Source organism: Hyaena hyaena, unplaced genomic scaffold (assembly GCF_003009895.1).
Source record: "Hyaena hyaena isolate Hyena2069 unplaced genomic scaffold, ASM300989v1 scaffold_263, whole genome shotgun sequence".
Taxonomy (NCBI): Eukaryota; Metazoa; Chordata; class Mammalia; order Carnivora; family Hyaenidae; genus Hyaena; species Hyaena hyaena.
This window is the reverse complement of record NW_024080897.1, coordinates 1,572,983-1,592,811: the sequence shown is the minus strand read 5'-3', so window position 1 is coordinate 1,592,811 and position 19,829 is coordinate 1,572,983. Positions and strand designations below refer to the sequence as shown.

General features: G+C 40.9%; 1 protein-coding gene across 1 annotated transcript in view; it reads right to left on the bottom strand.

Annotated features, from left to right (window-relative positions):
- Window positions 1–189: 189 nt before the first annotated feature.
- DNAJC3 (DnaJ heat shock protein family (Hsp40) member C3) overlaps window positions 190–19,829 on the bottom strand; it is a 69,155-nt gene continuing 49,515 nt past the window's right edge. The window contains exons 5-12 of the mRNA XM_039245708.1: window positions 17,512–17,664; window positions 15,547–15,728; window positions 14,981–15,100; window positions 11,394–11,499; window positions 11,189–11,309; window positions 3,481–3,613; window positions 2,454–2,602; window positions 190–414 (exon numbers count right to left, since the gene is read on the bottom strand). Of these exons, the coding sequence (XP_039101639.1) occupies window positions 260–414; window positions 2,454–2,602; window positions 3,481–3,613; window positions 11,189–11,309; window positions 11,394–11,499; window positions 14,981–15,100; window positions 15,547–15,728; window positions 17,512–17,664 (1,119 nt within the window). The 3' untranslated portion in view covers window positions 190–259. The remainder of the gene's footprint in view (window positions 415–2,453; window positions 2,603–3,480; window positions 3,614–11,188; window positions 11,310–11,393; window positions 11,500–14,980; window positions 15,101–15,546; window positions 15,729–17,511; window positions 17,665–19,829) is intronic.

The following is a 19,829-nucleotide window of genomic DNA, read 5'->3' as shown; positions in this document are numbered from 1 at the left end:
GTGGAGGCGGTGGAGACGCTGCCCGCTCGGCTCCGGGGAGAGGGGTGCGTGAGCGCCGGCGGCCCGCACATGCCTCTCCTCACACCCATCAGCCTCCAGCCCGAAACAGGTACGAACGGACTTCCCTACGAAAACAACTCTTTGGTCATGGACAAACTAAAAGATTTGAATTTTTTTTTTTCATTAGGATCCCAGAACAAGGTTTCTTTCTTTTTAATCTTTAAAAAAAGTAAGGAAGAAGAGCAGAAAAAGAGCTGGTTTAATTGAAGTGGAATTTAAATCGAAAAGGTCCGCCGGAGCTGAAGGGGTTAAAGCCCTGCCACGAATTCCAGCTTCTGTGGAAAGGGCTGCCGCCGCCCTGCTGGCTCTCCGCGTCCAGGGGGTCTTCTCCGTCATCAAACTTCTTCCTCATTTCTAGAGAAAGAAACCAGCAAATTAGGACGCAGGCAGTGACTAAGCGGGGGAGGGAGGCGCCGGGTCCCCGGCTTCTCTTCTCGCAGGCAGATGCCGCCCCCGGTCCTGCCCAGCCCACGGGTGTGGCCTCGGGAAGAATTACCTGTTACGGCTGGAAACGGGGGTTCCTGGAAGCCCAGGCCCCCTGAATGTTCTCTCCTCACAAGAAGCTGCCCAAGGAAATTCTCTCTCTGAGAAAAGGAACTGCGGAGGAGGAGACCTCCAAGAGTCACACCCTTATGATCAAAGAGCCGTGTTACCGTCGTCGCCCGGCCCCGGCCCAAGCGACGCAGCTCAACCCCATCAACCTGCATCTGACTCTCCTAGGTCCCAACAGAACGAAGGTTCCCTGCTGTGAGGGCAGGAGGCCGCCCGCCGCGGTGCCTGTCGGTCCGAGGAAGGTCTCGGACAAGACAGAGACGAATGCAGACATACCGCAGAAGGGAACCCTGCAGGTGGCCGGAGAGCAAGGGACCAGACTCAGACTAGACTCATCCTTTTTTTTTTTTTTATAGTTTTTTTATTTTTGAGACAGAGAGAGAGGGAAACACAGAATCTAAAACAGGCTCCGAGCTGTCAGCACAGAGCCTGATGCGGGGCTCGAACCCACGAACCATGAGATCTGACCTGAGGCGAAGTCCGACGCTTAACTGACTGAGCCACCCAGGTGCCTCTATTCATCCTTAAAATAAGAACACGGGCTAAGAAGAAGGACCAGAACCACAAGAACTAGGCATCAGAAAAGAACTGCATTTGCAGGTACTTTGTGACTGTCGGCCCCAATTCCATCGGTTTGCTCCCCGCCACCCTCAGGGCTCAGCTCCAGGGTCGTGTCCCCCCGCCCGACGTGCCCCCTAAGACGACTCCAAACTCCCAGTGCCCTGCCCGTCCACTGTGCCAAACCATTCAAGGACCTTGCTGGCAGTCATTTGCTGAGCGAAAGAACAGACTATACTGCTGTGCTCATTAGCTAACTACATTTCCACCCCCCTTACAGGGTTTAAATGAGAACAGAGGATCACATGGCTTCGATTCCACAGCAGAAGATGTTCAAAAACGATTTGCCACGGAGCACGCCTGGGAGGCTCAGTCAGTTAAGCGTCCTACTTCAGCCCAGGTCATGATCTTGAAGTTCATGGGTTCAAGCCCCATATCAGGCTCTGTGCTGACAGCACAGAGCCTGCTTAGATTCTCTCTCTCTGCCCCTCTCCTTCTTTTCAAAATAAATACTTTTAAAAAAAATATTAGCCAAATGGCTAATCAAATAAAATAAATCTTGATTTATAATAAAATCAAATCTTGATTCCCTTCTATTTTTGATGAATTTGTCTAGCTCAAGTCATAGCTTCTACTCCTATGGACACAGACACAAAAAAAACAACATGTATTAGCTTAACATTAAATTCCTTCTGGAAATGTCGAAGCATTGTTTCGTATTACCAATTTCTTTCCAGGCCATTTTAGCATATGATAAAAACATATCTGGCAACGAGTATCTAATGAACATCTGACTCAGGGCAAGGTTCCTGGGGAGGACAGGCCCCCCCGAGGCTAGGTATACACACCCCGCCCCTTCACTCCCCCTGGCATTCTGGTTTCCTAATTGAGCTCCTAGAAGTTTGGTATAAAGAATTCATCAGTGAGCTGGGAAAGTGGAAGGAACCTAAGACGTTCCCCCTCACTGGTAGACAAACAGGCTCAAAAAGCTCTAGGAACTTCTGCAGGTAGAGCTAAGAGGCACATCAAGCCTTCTGACTCCAAGTTTGTTGGTCTTTCCACTGCACCGGACGTATGGGCCTGATGCTGACAGGCAGGCACGACGCTGGACTTCTGCAACTGCGAGGCGAGGGACCCGGTGGTCACCGGCTCCTACAGGGTGGCCCTGAGCAGCCCCTGTCCCCACGGGACCCTGTCTCTAAGTCAGCAAAGGACTGGAGCTACAGGCCTGCGCATCGCAGCCTCGGCCATTTCAGAACAGAAAATGCTAAGGACAAAAATACCTGGGTCAGAGAGGACTTCCTTAGCAGCTGCGATGTCAATGAACTTTTTCTCAGCTTTTTTCTTTTCTTCTTCGTTCTGGAAGTTATCTGGGTGCCACTGAAGTGCTAATTTTCTGTATGCTTTAATGATTTCTTGCTTTTTGGCATTTCTGAGCAGTATTAAAATAAACAATCATTAGTTAAGAAGTGCCCAACACACAGCCACAAAAAACTAAAAGACAGTTAAGATCCCACCGGCAAACTAGCAACCTGGTTTTCTAATTGTGCCCAGTGTCCCAGGCTGAACATTTAACATCCAGTCTGGATGGCCATTAAAGCCGGTCAGTCTTGTTCAGATACTTGTTCCCTAATATCAGAATCTCACTGGGGACAAAACTACTTTTGATCTTCGCAATTTTCCCTTAAAAAAAAAAAAAAAAAATCACACAGACCTGTTTTTAAACCTTCTGAATTTCCAGCCTACCATGATACAATTCTTGGCATTAAAAGAGATACTCTGAGTCTGAACCCCACTTTCTGTTTTGCATCTGGTTAGCTTACTTATTAATAAGAACAAAGGTTCAGACTTTTGATCAAAAGATTGCTGGTTCCCTTGTTCTACAAAAGCGGGTCTAAAATTGCCCAGCTTTTGTAGATCTCGGGTCTGTAAGTTAATTCTCCAAGTGCCACTTTATTTTTAGGCCTAGAGAAGTTTTCTTCCCCTACCCCCCATCTCTCCCGCCTATTCTCACAGAAGAAATCTTACTCCTACCTCCTTACCCTTCCTAAATAATCTAGGCTAGGATCTATTCAGGCTACAGTGTCATACGGTTGTCACCAACTACTAATTCCCTATCACCACAGTACTAGTCTCTATCAAAGAAATATTGCCGGTAACAATTTAGGTTTTAATCCATGTTAAAGACAGTTAGGTTTAATCCATGACCAAAATTACAGAAAGAAAGCAAATGAATGAGAGAAAAAAGAAGAGCAATGATAACCTTTAAAACAGTTGATTGAAATTAATGTAAATTTTAAAATAACTCACCTTTTTACTCCCAAAATTTTATAATAATCTCGTTTCTGCGACTGTTTCAATAGTCTTTGTGCCTTCTCTAGACCTTCCCGAATCTGCTGATCATTTTCATTATGTTCCTGAGCAGTTTCATAATCCTGAATAGCTGTCAAATTATGTTAAGATAATGCTGTTAGAGGAATTACAATTTGTAACCTCCGCTTATCCGGTAAGATGGATACTAAAGTCACCATCCCAGCCCTTTACTCTGGTGCAATCATTGCTCAGGAGCCCAAGAAGTTATAGTGATGATTTTGTTAGCAAACTTATAAAAGGCATAGCATAATTACAGCTCAATTTAGGTAGCTTTTTACTCCCACTCAGTAAAACTCACTGCTTTTTGTTTACTTACCCACCCTCCCACATTACTTTCACCACACATTTGAGGTATTTTAATACCCATACTTTAAACAAAGCAGTCTTACCATCACTAAGACTGAAGTGATTGTTACAAAAGAAAATAAGACCACGGCAAAGACAATCTGCACAGTCAGCTACAGGCCCACAGTTCGGAAGGATCAGAGGCTTATTTATAAAGGGAGCCCAAGAGGAACCATCGACAACCAGAATGGCTACGTCACCCAGTTTCAACAGGAGCTATTACAAACCTGATGTTTCTAAAGTATGAATCAAAGCAAAATGGCACACACTGTCCCCGTATGAGAAGCCTGATAACAATCCCCTCTACGTCTTTTATCTAATTTTTGAATATTTTAATATCTAGAACACAGAGCATGTGGAGAGCTAAGTCACGCAGAAAAGAGCCAACATAGCCAGCCTGAAACTGTGATCCTTTGAAGAGCCTACAGGTAAGGCTGGTCCTGGCTGGCGTCCGGAAAGATGGGCTGCAGGAGTGTTCCCACCACTCCCTGGAAAGAACGGCTCCCCGTGCCTAAATGCTTGTACAAACAATGTGGTTTATGCTAAACATCTTCCTTCCTTCCGGGAGTCTGGAATTTGGGTACGGGCTGGGCAGAAGGTGCCTACCTGACCAGCCCGAATAAACACCCCGAGTGATGACTCTCTACCAAACTTCCCCAGTAGGCAACACTTGGCTTGTCCTACAATTTCACAGAGAAAGACTCTTGGAAGCTTCTACTTGGTTTCCTCTGAAATTTGCACCCTGTGCCTTTTCCCTTTGCTGATGTTACTTTGTGTCCTTGCACTAGAGTAAATCTTAGCCTGAGTACAGCTGTATGCTGAGGCTCATTGCGTCCTCCCCGGATGCAATCACCAAATCTAGGAGCGGCTTTGAGAAGCACCAATACAAGTCTTCCTTATTGTTCTCCCTGGATGGACATCTCAAATAATGGACTGTTGAATGCAAATTCTAGTTTTTATGGAGGTGCATGTCACTGTGGGAACAGACATCTCTCTAGAGGACATGCCTGAGCACTGTCTTGGCAACAGCTAATCCTGGAAGGCGTTTACTAGGAAGGCACACATCACCCTTCCTTCTGACATAGTGCTGGAAGGTCAAGAGCAGCCTAATGCCATATCCCAATGTCTGTGTCATTCTCCTCACTTTATCTCTCATCACACGGGCATTTTATCATCTTGTATCCTCACAGGTGCAGGGGTGAGTACAGGACAATGAGGTATTTTGAGAGAGAGGCCACATTCACGTAACTTTTATTACAGTATGTTGTTATAAGTGTTCCATTTTATTATTATTCTTAATCTCTTACTGTGCCTAATTAATAAGTTAAACTTGCTCAGAGATATTAAGTATAGGAAAAAACAGTGTATGTATATGGCTTGTACTATCTGCAGTTCTGGGCTTACACTGGGGGCTTTGGAAGGGACCCCCTGCACAGAAGGGACGGTCACTGTCATGAGTCTGCACTTCACAGAAAAAGGAACCAATGCTACCTTTGGTCCGTGGGGGTATGTTTAAATTTTTATCCTAATTCCTGCCTCAGTGGATTAATGCTGCATATTAATATGAAACCTTATTAGTCACCCTAACCACAATGACAACATAAAATACCTTTCCAATTTAGTACACAAAGCCATCACAGATAGTAGTGACGTTTAACTTTACACTTAATACCCGCAGCACTTGATATCACAATCTAGAAAGGAAATGTACTTTGAAGGAATTTAATATGAGAAAATGTTTCAATATATGCAATTTTGCTATTAATACAGACTCTACATTTTAAACATGTTTTCACTCTTAAATGTTCAGACCATCTCCTCCAAAGCAGTCTTCTTTCTTTTAATAAAACTTAAGGTAGGCACATTTCTCCTCAGAGAAAAAAATTATAAAATTATAGGTGGTTTCCTACGTTCACATGATTACAGGTAGGTAATTTAATTAGAAACTTACTATGGGTGCATGTTAAAGCTTCCCATGGACATTATGTTTTCTCAGATTCCACTCTCTAAGGAGAAATCTTCAAAACTAGAGTAAATAACAGCCAATTATGTTTATCCCATACTGTCATAATGTATCCATGAAAAGCAGAAATATTAAGGCCCTGAATAAACCATCTAATACATATTAGTCAATTCATTTTCTATCCTCTGAATCTAAAAAACCTTCCCAAGTCCTTCTTCTGCCACAGTCCCCCTACTCACTGCTGAGGGAACAAAGCAAACCAGACCAAGATGACAGACAGCAGAGGGCACCTCCCTTCCATCCCACTGCCCCAGTGAAATAGCCAAAAAAAAAAAAAACAGAACCATGGCAGCCCTGAAAACAGCAGACCAGAAATTTTCAGAAACTTCTGAAAGAGAGGCACATTTATTCATGATTACCATGATCCCATTTGCTCCCTAAGTGTAGAGAACGTCAGCACAAGCTGAGGCCCTCGCGCATCTGCGAGCCATTCCGTTTGGCCAAAGATCCTCATGCAACGCATAGCAAGCAGGAGCACCTGAGTGACCACAGGACCGCTGCGAGAGGACTGAGGGATGTGGGGGCAGGCACCCCCTCTGAGTGCGCAGCCGCTACTGCTGCATTCATGCCACCCAGGCCCAAGACTCCGCCTCTGAACCGAACAGAAGAGGCACATGTGGTGCGGCCCCTGACGTGGCTGAAGAGAGCCTTGGTCGCTCGGGATCTCCACAGCAGACTCGGACCAAACAAAGGAAAAGGACTCCACGCAATGAATAAAATGATTAATTTCTTGCTCATTTTGGCAACTGGGCAAGATGGCAAGCGCCACAGGGCAAGTCTTCCTGCGAACGGCCCCACCCACTTAAAGCCTGCTTTCAGCTCCCCGATGCAGAAGCAGCATTTCAAAGACAGATGTGCACAGCTGCAAAAAAGACTGCCCTCCTTCAGTCCTTCCATCCACTAGCAAATCCCAAAAAATATGTCCAGAATTTGACTGCTTCTCATCATTTCCCCAATCACCACTGTGATGTCCGCAATCCATCATTAATACATCTGAACAGCTGTTCCCAGCCTCCATCCTTATTCCCCTAAAAGTTTCTCCTCAGTACAGGGACCGAGAGCCGCTGAAAGAGAACATTAGATCCAATATAAATATGCTACGCAACACCGATCATCTCCTCCAGGACACCATGCAAAACAGTCATGTACAAGGCCTGTTAAACTTAGCTCATGTCATCCATGAATCCAAGATGAGAGGGGGGAAGCAATAGTGAGAAAGCCCAATGGCAAAAAAACAAAAACAAAAACAGAAAATACCAGCAAAATATACTTTCTATGAGTATGGGCTCACCCGGAAGTGACAACCTATATCCTTTGCATGAACCATGACATCCAGAGCCAGACAGAGAGGAGGAGATAAAGTGAAGACCTTACTCAGGAAAAGACAGAGGGAAAGAAGAGAATACGAGAAGAGCAAACGCGCTGGGCAGCACATCTCTGGAAACTCCAGCAACTATGTGCTCTGAAGGTGAGGGCTCATCCGCACATGTAAAAGATACACCCCCTTGGTGAAGCAAAGGAAGTGGGCAGAGGGGCAGCAGGACTGGCAGCTGCTGACCTCCTGGATATGGTTGGGTTCAGAGAAGCAGAGAGGGCAGGGCTATGTAGAAAGGCCATTTTACAAGGAGGCAGAATGTCTGTGGAAACAGTGAAGCAGAGAGTATTCCAAGTGTAAGTACCAAAGGCTGCCCTGTCCCCAGCACTCTATCTCTCTCTCTCTCTCTCACACACACACACACACATACACACACGACTTTCCCGCGAATAGATAGGGCAGGATAATTCAAGTCATTTTATGATAATTTTTTTTTTTAAATGGTACAGCATCAGTGCGCCTGGGTGGCTCAGTCAGTTAAATGAGTCTCGGTTTGGGCTCAGGTCATGAGTTCACGTTTTGTGGGTTCGAGCCCTTCATGGGGCTCCAAGCTGATGGCTCAGAGTCTGCTTGGGATCCTCTCTCTCTGCCCCTCCCCTGCTCATGCTCGCCCTCTCTCTCCCTCTCTCCCCCTCCCCTCCCTTCTCCCCCTTTCTCTCTCTCTCAAAATAAATTTTTAAGAAAATGGTAAAGCATCAATTTGAAGACAGTTTTTAAATTGAGACAGAAAAAGAGCACCAAGACTTACCTGATGAACACACATGAGAACAAGAGCCAGAGAGTACCTGAAAATTCTGAGGAAACATTATGGCATGAATTTTTAGAACTTAATCCAATCACCACTTGTAAGAGTTACCACAAAGCAGAATAAGAACTCAGTAAAGAGAGAATCAGACAAAGAAGAGATAAAAATGTGAGTAGTCAGTACGCAAGGAGATCACAACTATCAGAATTACATATGAAATGAGAAGGAACACCAGAAGCAGCATCCTATGGGAAAAAATAAGAATCTAAAAATTGAAACGTAAATAAAAAGTTGAAGAAGACTAGAGAAAAAATAGCAGCTATACACGGCAAGCAGAGGAAATACAACCTACACATAATTAGATCTTGGAAGGAGAGAAACAAACCAATACAATAGAACAAAACAATTCAAATTAAACGTGAGACATTTTTCAATCTGTACATTCATTTGTTATTTCAGGAAAGGGCCCGCTAGGTGTCTGGGCAAACTGGAGGGGAGCGCTGAAGAGGAAGACCTGTGCTGGCTAGCCTCCACCTTCACATGTGAAAGATGAGGGCTCTTTGAACAGCCAGATCAAAACCAGAAAACCTGGCCCCAGATTTTCCAGAACAATATTCAATGCCAGGAGACAATGGGACAATAACTTAAAGATACAGAAAAAGTGTGAGCAGAGCAAAGGGTCTTCTTATCTAACCAAGCCATCCTTTAAGAATAACGGTACAAACATAAAAGAAAGGAGAAAAAGCTTTCCTAGGAGCCCCTGAGGATGAACTCACCAAGGAGAAAGCTAGAGAAACCACGGCCAAGGGAGAGATGCAGGAGGAAAAGAATAGAACTTATAAGTCGAAAGGCTTAGTTCTTGGCAAAAATCAATACATTCCTCTAACCTAATCCAGAAAAGAAAGCAAGATCAAATACCAAAAATAACAAATAAGTGACAAATAAGAGAGAAGAAATTAAAATAATGGGAATACTTCGCTAAATTCTGTACAAGTAAATTTGAAAACTCAAATGAGTAACTCAAACTGATCCCAAAAGAAACAAAACCTGAACAGAATGATTTTCACAGAGAACTAAAAAAGCCACCTCCCAGTAAACAGCAGGCTTTCCATGGGGATTCTACAACACTGAAAAGGGAAACTTCCAAATAATTAGAAAACACTACCCTAACTGATAGCTTGCTATATATAAAAATATGGGGTAAAAAGTGATTCTTCTTCAGAGTTTTTTGAGAATACTGCCATACTCCTTTCTGGACTTGGTGGGGGGGTAGGAGACAGGAAGCAGCGTTCACCAGCAGAATTTAACAGTCACAGACGTGTGCATTGCTAATAGCAGACCTTCAAAATGCATAAAGGAAAAATGGAAAATGGACAATATTAAAGGGAAGGAAGAAAGTTTGCAAGATTCACAATAGGTAATTAAAGATCTTAACAACTCTCCTCTCTCAGCACTTGATGGGAAAACTAACATAAACGTCACACCCAACAAGTGCAGATACATAGTATTTTCAGGTTCACATGGAACACTCAGCAAAAACAGATATCACACTAGACTAAAACACTGGTCTACATAAATTCAAAAGGAAGGAAATTACATGGAGTATGTACTCTGACCACATAAAATTAATAAGATACCTAGGAAACCACCAAACATTTCAAAATTAAACAACATACATCCAAACAATCCATGCATCAAAAAAGAAGAAGGGAATTAGAATGTATTTCAAACCAAATGATAATGAAAACAAAATATGAGAAGTACAGCTTTAAACACTTGTACTGAAGAAAAAAAAGAGAGAGAGACCTAAAATCAGTGGCAGTTCAACCACAAGAAGCCAGAAAAGCACAAAGTAAACCCAAAATAAGTCGAAGGAAACAAAGAGAAAAAAAATCAATGAATAATAAAGGAAAATCATAGAAAACATTAACATATCCATAAAGTTTTTTCCTTTAAAAGACCAATAAATTCGGCCAAACTCAAGTTACATTAAGAGGGGAAAAAAAGAATTACAAACTATTAGTATTAGAAGTTAAAGAAGAGGAGCACCTAGGTGGCTCAGTCAGTTAAGTATACGACTTTGGCTCAGGTCATGATCATTTAAATTATGTTAAGTAAATTAATATCTAAATCCCTCTTCACAGAGAAAGATAATTTTCTTTTAATGTTTACTTATTCATTCTGAGAGAGAGAGAAAGCATGAGAGAGGGTGGAGCAGAAAGGAGAGAGAATTCCAAGGAGGCTCTATGCTCAGCATGGAGCCCAAAGCAGGACTCAATCTCAATCTCATGACCATGAGATCATGACCTGAGCTGAAACCAAGAGTTGGACGCTTAACCAACTGAGCCCCCCAGGCACCCCTGGAAGATACCTGAATATACAAGCTGCATATGAAAAAGTATTCAATAACTTTAATCATCCAAGAAGACATATTAAAGCGCCAATGAGAAACTATTAACACACACCAAAATGTATACATGTAAAAGCCTGCCGGCACCAAACATTTGCAAGGATGCAGAATGCTCATGTTTACACTGGAGGGAGTGTAAAATGTAAACTGTTTTTTAGAAAGAGTCTAGCAGTTTCTTTTAAAACTAAGCATATGTTTTACCCTATGATTCAGTACTTCACTCATAGATATTTACACCAGATAAATGAAAACCTATTCCAAAAAATAAGCCTTTTGTGTGTGTGCAGAAAGGTCACACCAGCTTTTTTCATAACCAAATTCAACCCAGATGTCCATTTATATGAGAATAGAGAAACAAAATGTAGTACTGTCATAAAATAGAATACTCTTCAAGGAGGGACTGATGGTGAAACGTTGAATATTTTCCCCTCTCTTACAGAACAGAGGTAATAATGATTCCAGCCCACTACCTGTTTTTAAAATAAAGTTTCACTAGAACACAGGCATGTCTATTTGTGTTGTCGATGGCTGCCCTGGCACCACACAGGCAGAGAGGAGTGGTAGCAACCCAGGCTATATGGGGCACAGAGCCTATAGTTTTTACTTTCTAGCATTTTACAGATAAATTGCCTATTTTTGCTCTTCAGCAATAAAAAGTTTTGTTCTAAACAAAAAGATGTTAAACATGTGCGAACTTCATACACATCAACTTTTAGATACCGCAAATCAAATTCCTTAAAGACTAACCTTCATCATACATTTCTTCTATTAAATAGGCCTCTGCTCGATCTTTCAGAGCATTCACATTGTCAGGCTCTGTCTGTAAAACTTCAGAACACACTCGAATTGCTTCAACAGGCTTCTCATCCTATAAGTAAATGTGAGAAAAGGATTTATGGTTGTTATGCCATATATTACGTTTTCACACTTCTGGGAATGAAACAACTGTTACCTTAGAAAAGCAGTGGCAAATTCTTTCTTTTGAACGAATTGTATATTCAGCAACATTTGGCTCTGTTTTCATAACAGACTCATATTTGCTGGTCGCATCTGTATATCTGTTAATGAGCAAATCATCATGAGTAACAGTGAAATTCTTTTTCAGGGGGTAAATAAAGAACCCTCTACTCTTCATTTAGCCCTTCAAACACTACTTTTACCTTACTAAGGTACCTCTGCAATCAAAAATTGGGAGATAAAACACATGACCACAAAAAATGTATATGTATAAATCAAAGCATACCTGTGAATACCAATCAAACAAAATGATGAATTTCTTTACAGAAAAATGCTCATGATTTTGAAACGGAGTAAAAATACCTTATTAAAGTGTGACTTACACAAGGCATTTTCAACAAAACAGAGATCAGGTTTTATTTCTTGGTCACTACACACCTTCATGAAAGAATCGAGCCCATTATCTACATGTCATTTTATATAATGCATGTCCATATTCACAACTAAGTACAATGTAGTTTCCTGCAAAAAGAACCTGCTTAAATTCCCAACTTACCAGCTTTCTAAGAACAATAAAAGCTATTTCCGCATTTTTTAAAACTGGTGAAAAGTATTAGTCATGTTATACACGAAGTTACTTTCCTCAGTAATGGCACACTAAACAATATATTTATGTGCCACTGTGGCACATTATTCCCAAAATGCATTACTATCTTCACATTTAAATGCTGATGTATTAAAACACAGATTATAACACTGAAGACAGAAGCTATCGATGTCAAAATGCTAGCTGGGATAGTGTTGTGTAGTTTTCCAAGATGGTACAACAATTGTAGGAAACTATACAGAGCATGCAAAACCTTGCTTTCCTTTATACAACTACATTTGAAACTACAAACAGCTCAAAACAAAAAGTTCAGCAAGAAAGTACTGAACTTCACTTAAAAAAAAAAAAAAAAAGAAAAGGAAAGTAGAGTAAATGTACTTTCCTCAGTTTCTCCAACTAGGTACAATTAAATACCTTAGATATTCCATATTTGCCAACATATAAAGACTCAGCAAGGGGAGAGAAGGAGGCAGACCAGCCCAGGAGGCGTGACCTGAGGGAAACAATATGCTAAAGCTTCCTAGGTTTGCTTGTTTGTTTCATGTACCAAGACTTGGCGCTGAAGAGGCCAGCCACCCAGAAACGCCGATGGGTGCTGACAGAAAATCCCAAACCAGCAAGAGCCGCTCACTCAAGCCAAAGCTACTGGAAAGGGCAGCCTAGCAAGATGGAAAATGTATGATAATAACAGTGCCACTCCAGCCAAATGTCACAGAAAAATATGGGGCCTTAATGGCCCCACCCCCCTCCCAATGCCAACAGGTCAGGTGGAGAGGCTGTGACGAGGTGTGCCCACACCCCCACCACAGTGGTATCAGAAGTCAGTGGGAAGCCAGGACTTTCATCCATGGCTGGGAATAAATAGTCCCCCAACCTCCATCTGCTCTAAGCAGTAGTGAGAAGCCCCATACCTCCGGTATCAACAAAGGTCGAGGGGGAAACTTCTACCTCCCCGACAGTAACAAGGTGATGCCCACCCTTGCTTTGCTGGAACAATGTCAGAAAAAGCCAGGCAAAACAGAAGAAGATTTAAATTAAAAAAAAAAAAAAAAAAGTCTTATAAAATGAAAGTGTCAAGGTTTCGATCAAAAACCACTCATCATACCAACAAACAGTAAGATCTCAAACTGAGTGAGAAAAGACAATGAATTCCAATACCTATTACCTGATGAAGATCTTAAAGCAGCCTTGGCAAGAGCAGCAGAGTGATAAACATGCTTAAAGAAATGAAAGCAATAGATGGCCTTGGCAAAGAAACAAAAGAGATACCAGAATAACGTTTGGTTATCAGAACTAAAAACTAGAAAAACCCAAGTAAGAAGGTTCACTGAGTGTGCTCAACAGTAGAATGGAGGGGACAGAGAAAAGAATCCATGAATTGGAGTGATAAAAAACTACCAAAGTTGATCAGAAAGAAAAGGAATGGAGAACAAAGAAGAGAGCCTCAGGGACCTCTGGGACTGCAACAGAAGAGCTAACATTTACATCAATCAGAATCTAAGACAAAAAACAGAGAGGGAAAGGCTAAAAAAAGTATTTCAAGAAATCACGGCACCTGGGTGGCTCAGTCGGTTAAGCATCAGACTCTTTATTTCAATTCAGGTCATGATCATGGTTCATGGGTTTGAGCCCCACATCCGGCTGTAAGCCTATGACAGCTCTGAGCCTAGAGCCTGCTTCGGATTCTGTGTCCCTCCCTCTCTCTCTCTCTGCCCCTCCCCTACTTGTGCACACACCCCCCCCTTTCAAAAATAAATAAATATTTAAAATACAAACTTTAAACAGAAATAATGACTGAAATTTCCCAAATTTGACAAGACACAAACCTACATATTCTAGAAGCTAAATAAATTCCAAATAGGATTAAAAAAAAAAAAAAAGAAATCCATACCAAGATACACCATAATTAAACTTCTATTCAGAAGTTTAAAAGACAGGGGCGCCTGGGTGGCTTAGTCGGTTAAGCGTCTGACTTTCGCTTAGGTCATGATCTCACTGTTCGTGGGTTCGAGCCCCACGTTGGGCTCTGTGCTGACTGCCAGCTCAGAGCCTGGAGCCTATTTCAGAGTCTGTATCTCCCTCTCTCTCTGACCCTCCCCTGCTCACGCTGTCTCTCTCTCTCTCCCCTAAAAATAAATAAAAATTAAAAAAAAAAAAAAGTTTAAAAGACAAAGAAAACAAATCGTGAAAGCAGTCAGAGGAAAATACCTGATTTTAGGGAGAAACAATCAGAATGTCCATGGATTTCTCATCAGGAACCATGGAGGCCACAAAGAAGTGGTACAGTATTTTTCAGGTGCTCTAACAAAAGGACTTAACCCAGAATCCTGTACATAAGAAAATCTCTATATATTCTGTATATATCTCTATCACTCTAGATACATTATCTTTTAATAATCAACTTATATGTCTGTCTCCCACATTAATCTTTAAGGTTTTTAACACTAAAAACCAGGTCATTCTCATTTCTATACCTCTAGTACATTGTCAGTGCCTGACACAGGAGATACTCCATAAAAATTTGGTGAAATATAAATAAATCTGCAGGTAAGAATACTATGCAGTTGCTATTATTTATGTTCTGCCTTATTAAAAATAAGTACAGGGGCGCCTGGGTGTCTCAGTCAGTTGAGCATCCAACTTTGGCTCAGGTCATGACTCGCTGTTCATGAATTCGAGCTTGTGTCAGGCTTTGTGCTGACAGCTCGGAGCCTGGAGCCTGCTTCAGATTCTGTGTCTCCCTCTCTGTTCCTCCTCCACTTGCATTCTGTCTCTCTTTCTCTCTCTCAAAAATAAAGATTAAAAAATTTTTTTAAAAAAGTACTGCTGCAGTAGTTTTTGCCAAGGCCCAGGGCTACCAAGCATAGGCAATCCTCAATGGCTAAGGAGTAAACGAGCAAGCAGTTCAACTGATCTTTTGTGCCCAGGAAAGACAGAGAAGGGAGGCTACAGAGGGCAGACGAGCGTATTCTTACCTGCCGTCTCTGATGAGCTCTTCGGCTGACTCAATTAGCTTGTTAAGTTTCTTCACTTGTTTATAGTGTGCAAAACACCTTTTATGATCCTGGTCAAGTTTAAGACATTCACGAACTTCACTGCTCATATATTTAAAAAGAGGAAAATACTCCAAGTCAAAATAATCATTGAGTAGTTTTCCATACTAAATACAGAAATCACAATAAAAGGTATTTTTTGCTTGTAACAATTAAAAAACACAATGATTTAATAATTGACCATATACTTTCACATGTGGCATTGTGCCACACACACGTATTATTAATTCAAATTAAAATAAGTAGAGTTCTACATTAAACACCCCATTTTCTTTCTGCAAATATAATATCTCTATTTTAATAAGCATAGCTCATAAAAATAAACTGTGTGGAAACAGAATAACTTAGAGAAAATACAAAATATATAAAGAATATAAAAACAACTTTAACCACAGTTTTAATTTAAAATTAAAATGTTTTTAAATGGGTTTATTATCTTATTCCCAACACTGAAAAGAGGACCGGATGTGTATGTCACTAGAGCTGACCTGAGGGACAGTTCATGGTCTCCTAGTTGATAGTACAGTGTGCTGATTTTATAAAAAGCCTCAGTATTATCATTCTTCAACTTTGATGCAGCTTTTAAGTCACTGATCGCTTTCCTAGGCTCCCCCTCTTTTATGAAACATTCAGCTCGAAGTTCCCGGAGTTCTGCATCCCAAACACAAACCTTGAGAAACAAGAGAACTAGACTTTAAGAAGTAGTAAACTATGCACACTCATACTTCATCCCACGTAGTTGGCCGACACATTTATCAACATGAAACCATCTTCAATTAATGTGATTTCTATATCATAAAGTATTAAAAAATCTGATACAATTCAGATGTGACAAAGCAATTTCTTGAAGGATATCTTAAATTCTAATGGGGGAAGGGATGTATATATATGTATACATATATATGTATATATGTAGATGTACATATATGTATATATAGCATATATGTATATATATGCTAACGAGGCCCCTTTCCTACTTCCTTCAATTATATAATTTTAAACCTCTGAAAATAAGAATACATGGCATTACTATTAGAAGGTTGTTACCAGTGAAGTGTATCTGATTTTGAAAAAGTATTCTTTAATCAGATTTTTGTACTTAATCAACAATTCTAATTGTAAAATCTAGGTTCTAAACCTGCAAAGTATTTCCATTCTACTAATAACTAAATAGGATCTTTTGTAAAATGTCTCGAAATTAAATCCTCATACCATAAAACAAAGAAAAGAAGCAAACAACATGAGAAGGTGGAGGTTTCGCCATTTCTACTTTATCAGAAAGTTGACAATGTTTATAAATGCACGAATTTTTTTAAAAAAATGTAATCCCAAAAGTTCACCAATAAGGCCTAGGGAAGTATCTTTCCACATTTCTTAGAGCTGTTGTAAAGTCATGTCAACTTTGGGGCACCTGGGTGGCTCAATCGATTAAGCGTCCAACTTCGGCTCAGGTCATGATCTCGCGGTTCGTGGGTTCGAGCCCCGCGCTGGGCTCTGTGCTGACAGCTCAGAGCCTGGAGCCTGCTTTGGATTCTGTGTTCTCCCCCTCTCTGACCCTCCCCTGCTCATGCAGTCTCTCTCTCTCTCTCTCTCTCTCAGAAATAAAAACATTAAAAAAAAAAAGTCATGTCAACTTTTCACATATATTAAGATATCAAATCAACATGTACATGAATTAAATATCTTGGCTAATCAGGTCAACATGGTTAGTCAAACTACTGGAAGGTAAAAATTATAACTTTATGTTTCCTGAACAAATTATAAGCAAAATAATTTAATAAAACATGAATTTCACTCGACTATCACACGATTTCCTCCATAAAATTATCAAAGAAGCACCTACTCTACATACTAAGTTTACTGCCATGATTAAATGGAATTGTACATCAAAGTGCTATGAAAATGATAAATCAACAGGAATTAGGATTGCTACTACTTGAATATCTTAGTAGATTTCCTTCTGAAACCATCTGTCACGAAGTCCTTCAGAGGCAAGGAAACTATAGACTGAGCTCTTGTCTTGACCTCCGGGGCTTGTCAACTTTCCATCTGTTTCCTCCCTACAGACTTCTCACTCTAAACACCCTTCCCCTGAAACATTACTGTTCCTTTTTCTTCAACCAATTCTTTCATCTTTTACCTCATTATCTAAACTCTAGAATTCTCTCCCCCTGCCAAAAATAGAAAATCAAACAAAAACGGTAAAGCAAGCAATGTATAAAAATATGTAACTCCCATTCCACAGCACATTGAGTACAGTTACTGAAAACTGCAGTTCCAAATTTTGTTCTATATAAACACCATCTCTCACTTAAGAGCTAAAAGCCCAAGGACCAATCTGATCTTATCCTCTCCAGGTCGCTTGTGATACATAACAAACAGACATGTCAAATGGTATGAACATGCCTCATAACAAACAGTTGCTTGTCAGCTGCAATGTCTAAGAAACTTACCTCTAAAATCTTATCAAGGAAGGTTATAGCAGCAGTATAATCTGAGCTTTCAAAAGCGTCAAGCGCTTGTAAGCGCAAACGCTGCATTTCATCAGATTTCATAAGCTGAAACTGGGCTTCCTTTTCTTCATTTTCACTTGGATTAGATTTGAGCTATAAAAATGAGAAGAGAAATTAACCAGAGTTTTAATCTCTTAAATCTTAAATCTGTTACCCACAACGATCTAACCATTGTAAATACTTAAATTCATCACGGGAAAAGGTAAAGAGACGCTGGCAAAACTGGCTTGTGCAAGGACTTGCCCCTGGGGCTGACCAGCACGAGGGCATCTTTACCTCCACTCGTAGAGCACATAGGGGCGAGCTGTGAAATGACCTAGGGTCCCCGAACCTTCCTAGAATGCAAACACACGTAGGACTGTGAAAGAGCAGAGACAAACGAAGTAAAGCGAGCACCCTCCTCACTCTTAGCTAAAGCTCTGCAGAGTAACGCGAGTTCCATGTAGTAGGGCTTCTAGTTCTATTTCCTAAATATTTTGAAGTACAGAATGATTTTACCAAAATAATGAAAAACATAGGGAAACTGAAGAGATGGCAGTATTTTTTAGGGTTATAAGACAAAAAGTTGGCACCAGAGGGGTTAAAGTGAAATGAGCAAGGAAGAATTTATGGGGGAAAATGAGAGTAACACTTTATTAAGAGGCTTCTGATGAAGTTTTAAGAAGTCTATACATTGTCCTTTTCAATAACTTTATAAAGGTATAACTTATACCATAAAATTCATGCATTTTGAGTATGTGATTCTGATTTTTAAAAATGTACCAAGCATACAACCGCTACCACAGTTTGAGGCCGTTTCTGTCACACGTGTAAGACCCGTGTCTGCTCACAGTTCATTCCTGCTCCCAGCCCAGCCTTAGGCACAGGGACTGAACCATTTCTTCTTCCAGATGGAAAATCTTAACTTAAAGACTTAGAAAAATTGAGTTCCTACATTAAAAAGCTACTGACTTGGGTGAAGCAGTACTTTTTTCATGGTGATTCTAGTTTATATGTAATAACTTCTGAAATCTAATATTCTTACCAAGATGGGAATCATAGTTGATGGGTTCCAATTTGGGGTGAGGTGGCAGCAACAGATTATTTCTAGAAATCTCTCACCTTCAACTGACCAATCACACCGCGTCCCCTTTTAGTGGATTCATTTTTTTTAAAAACACTCTACTAGGCTTTAATTCTCTAAACCTAATCAATGAAAACTGGTAGGATAGAACACTTCACATGAGAAACCTTGAGAATATTATTTCTGGGTAGAGGCTCTATATCTCTCCATTTTTTTTTTAGAATTCTTAAAGTGTTTTGTCTGTTTAATCTTTAGCTTTGAAGGGGTGGATGGGCCTCCAAGGTAACTAGGAACTTACAACCTCCACTGGCTCTGGTGAGGACTATCCCTGCATGACCGAATTATCCAGCTGAAGAGAGCTGAGGGAGGCCATGGCATGCTTATCTATGACTGTCTTATCATCCTCGGGATGGTCTTGAATATTTCTGACAGACCACACTGGAAGGAGGATAAATGCACTATCATGTTGCTCTGGGTAAAAGTAGTTTATTGATAACTTATTTCCTATATGTACACTACTGCTCCTTTCTGAATAGAATACGTTAGAATGTATTAGAGATTGCCTCTTCTGGATGGAATTTGCATCTTTTCTCTCTCAAACTTTACAGTCTAATCTCTACCACACAATTTTTCTTGTTGGAAGGGGACAGTGAGGAAAGTCCTAAAGCTTGAGGTTGAGGATGAAGGGCTCAGGCTCACTCAGTACTCAGACAATGGGAATGAGAAATACGGAGTGAGGTCAAGTCGTCCAGAGCTCACTGAGGCTGGAGGGAACCAGGAGCAGAGGGAGGAGATTCTCTCAAGGAGGGAAGAAAGGAGTCTAAGGAGTTACTTATAACCCTGAGGAGTTTCATAGAGAGTGAAGGGAGATGAACATTTCACAGGCTAGGGCTCCTCCAAGATACTTATGTGCAGGGATTGGAAGCTGCTAGCATTTCCCTCTCCTTTTTTCATGTTTCTTGATACCCCTTCTCTTTTTTGGTGTTTCATATTTCTGATCCTTTCAACCAAACCACTACCCATGACAGTATTTTATTTCTTATTTCTTGATCAGTGAGCTTTTGGATATAAACCCATAATAGCTATGGGATGGGGATTTGTTAAAAGGAGTGAGCTACTCTCTAATCTAATCTAAATACACTATTTCTGGGATTTCAAATAAAAACTGCACACTGATAGTCGTGGTGGGCACACT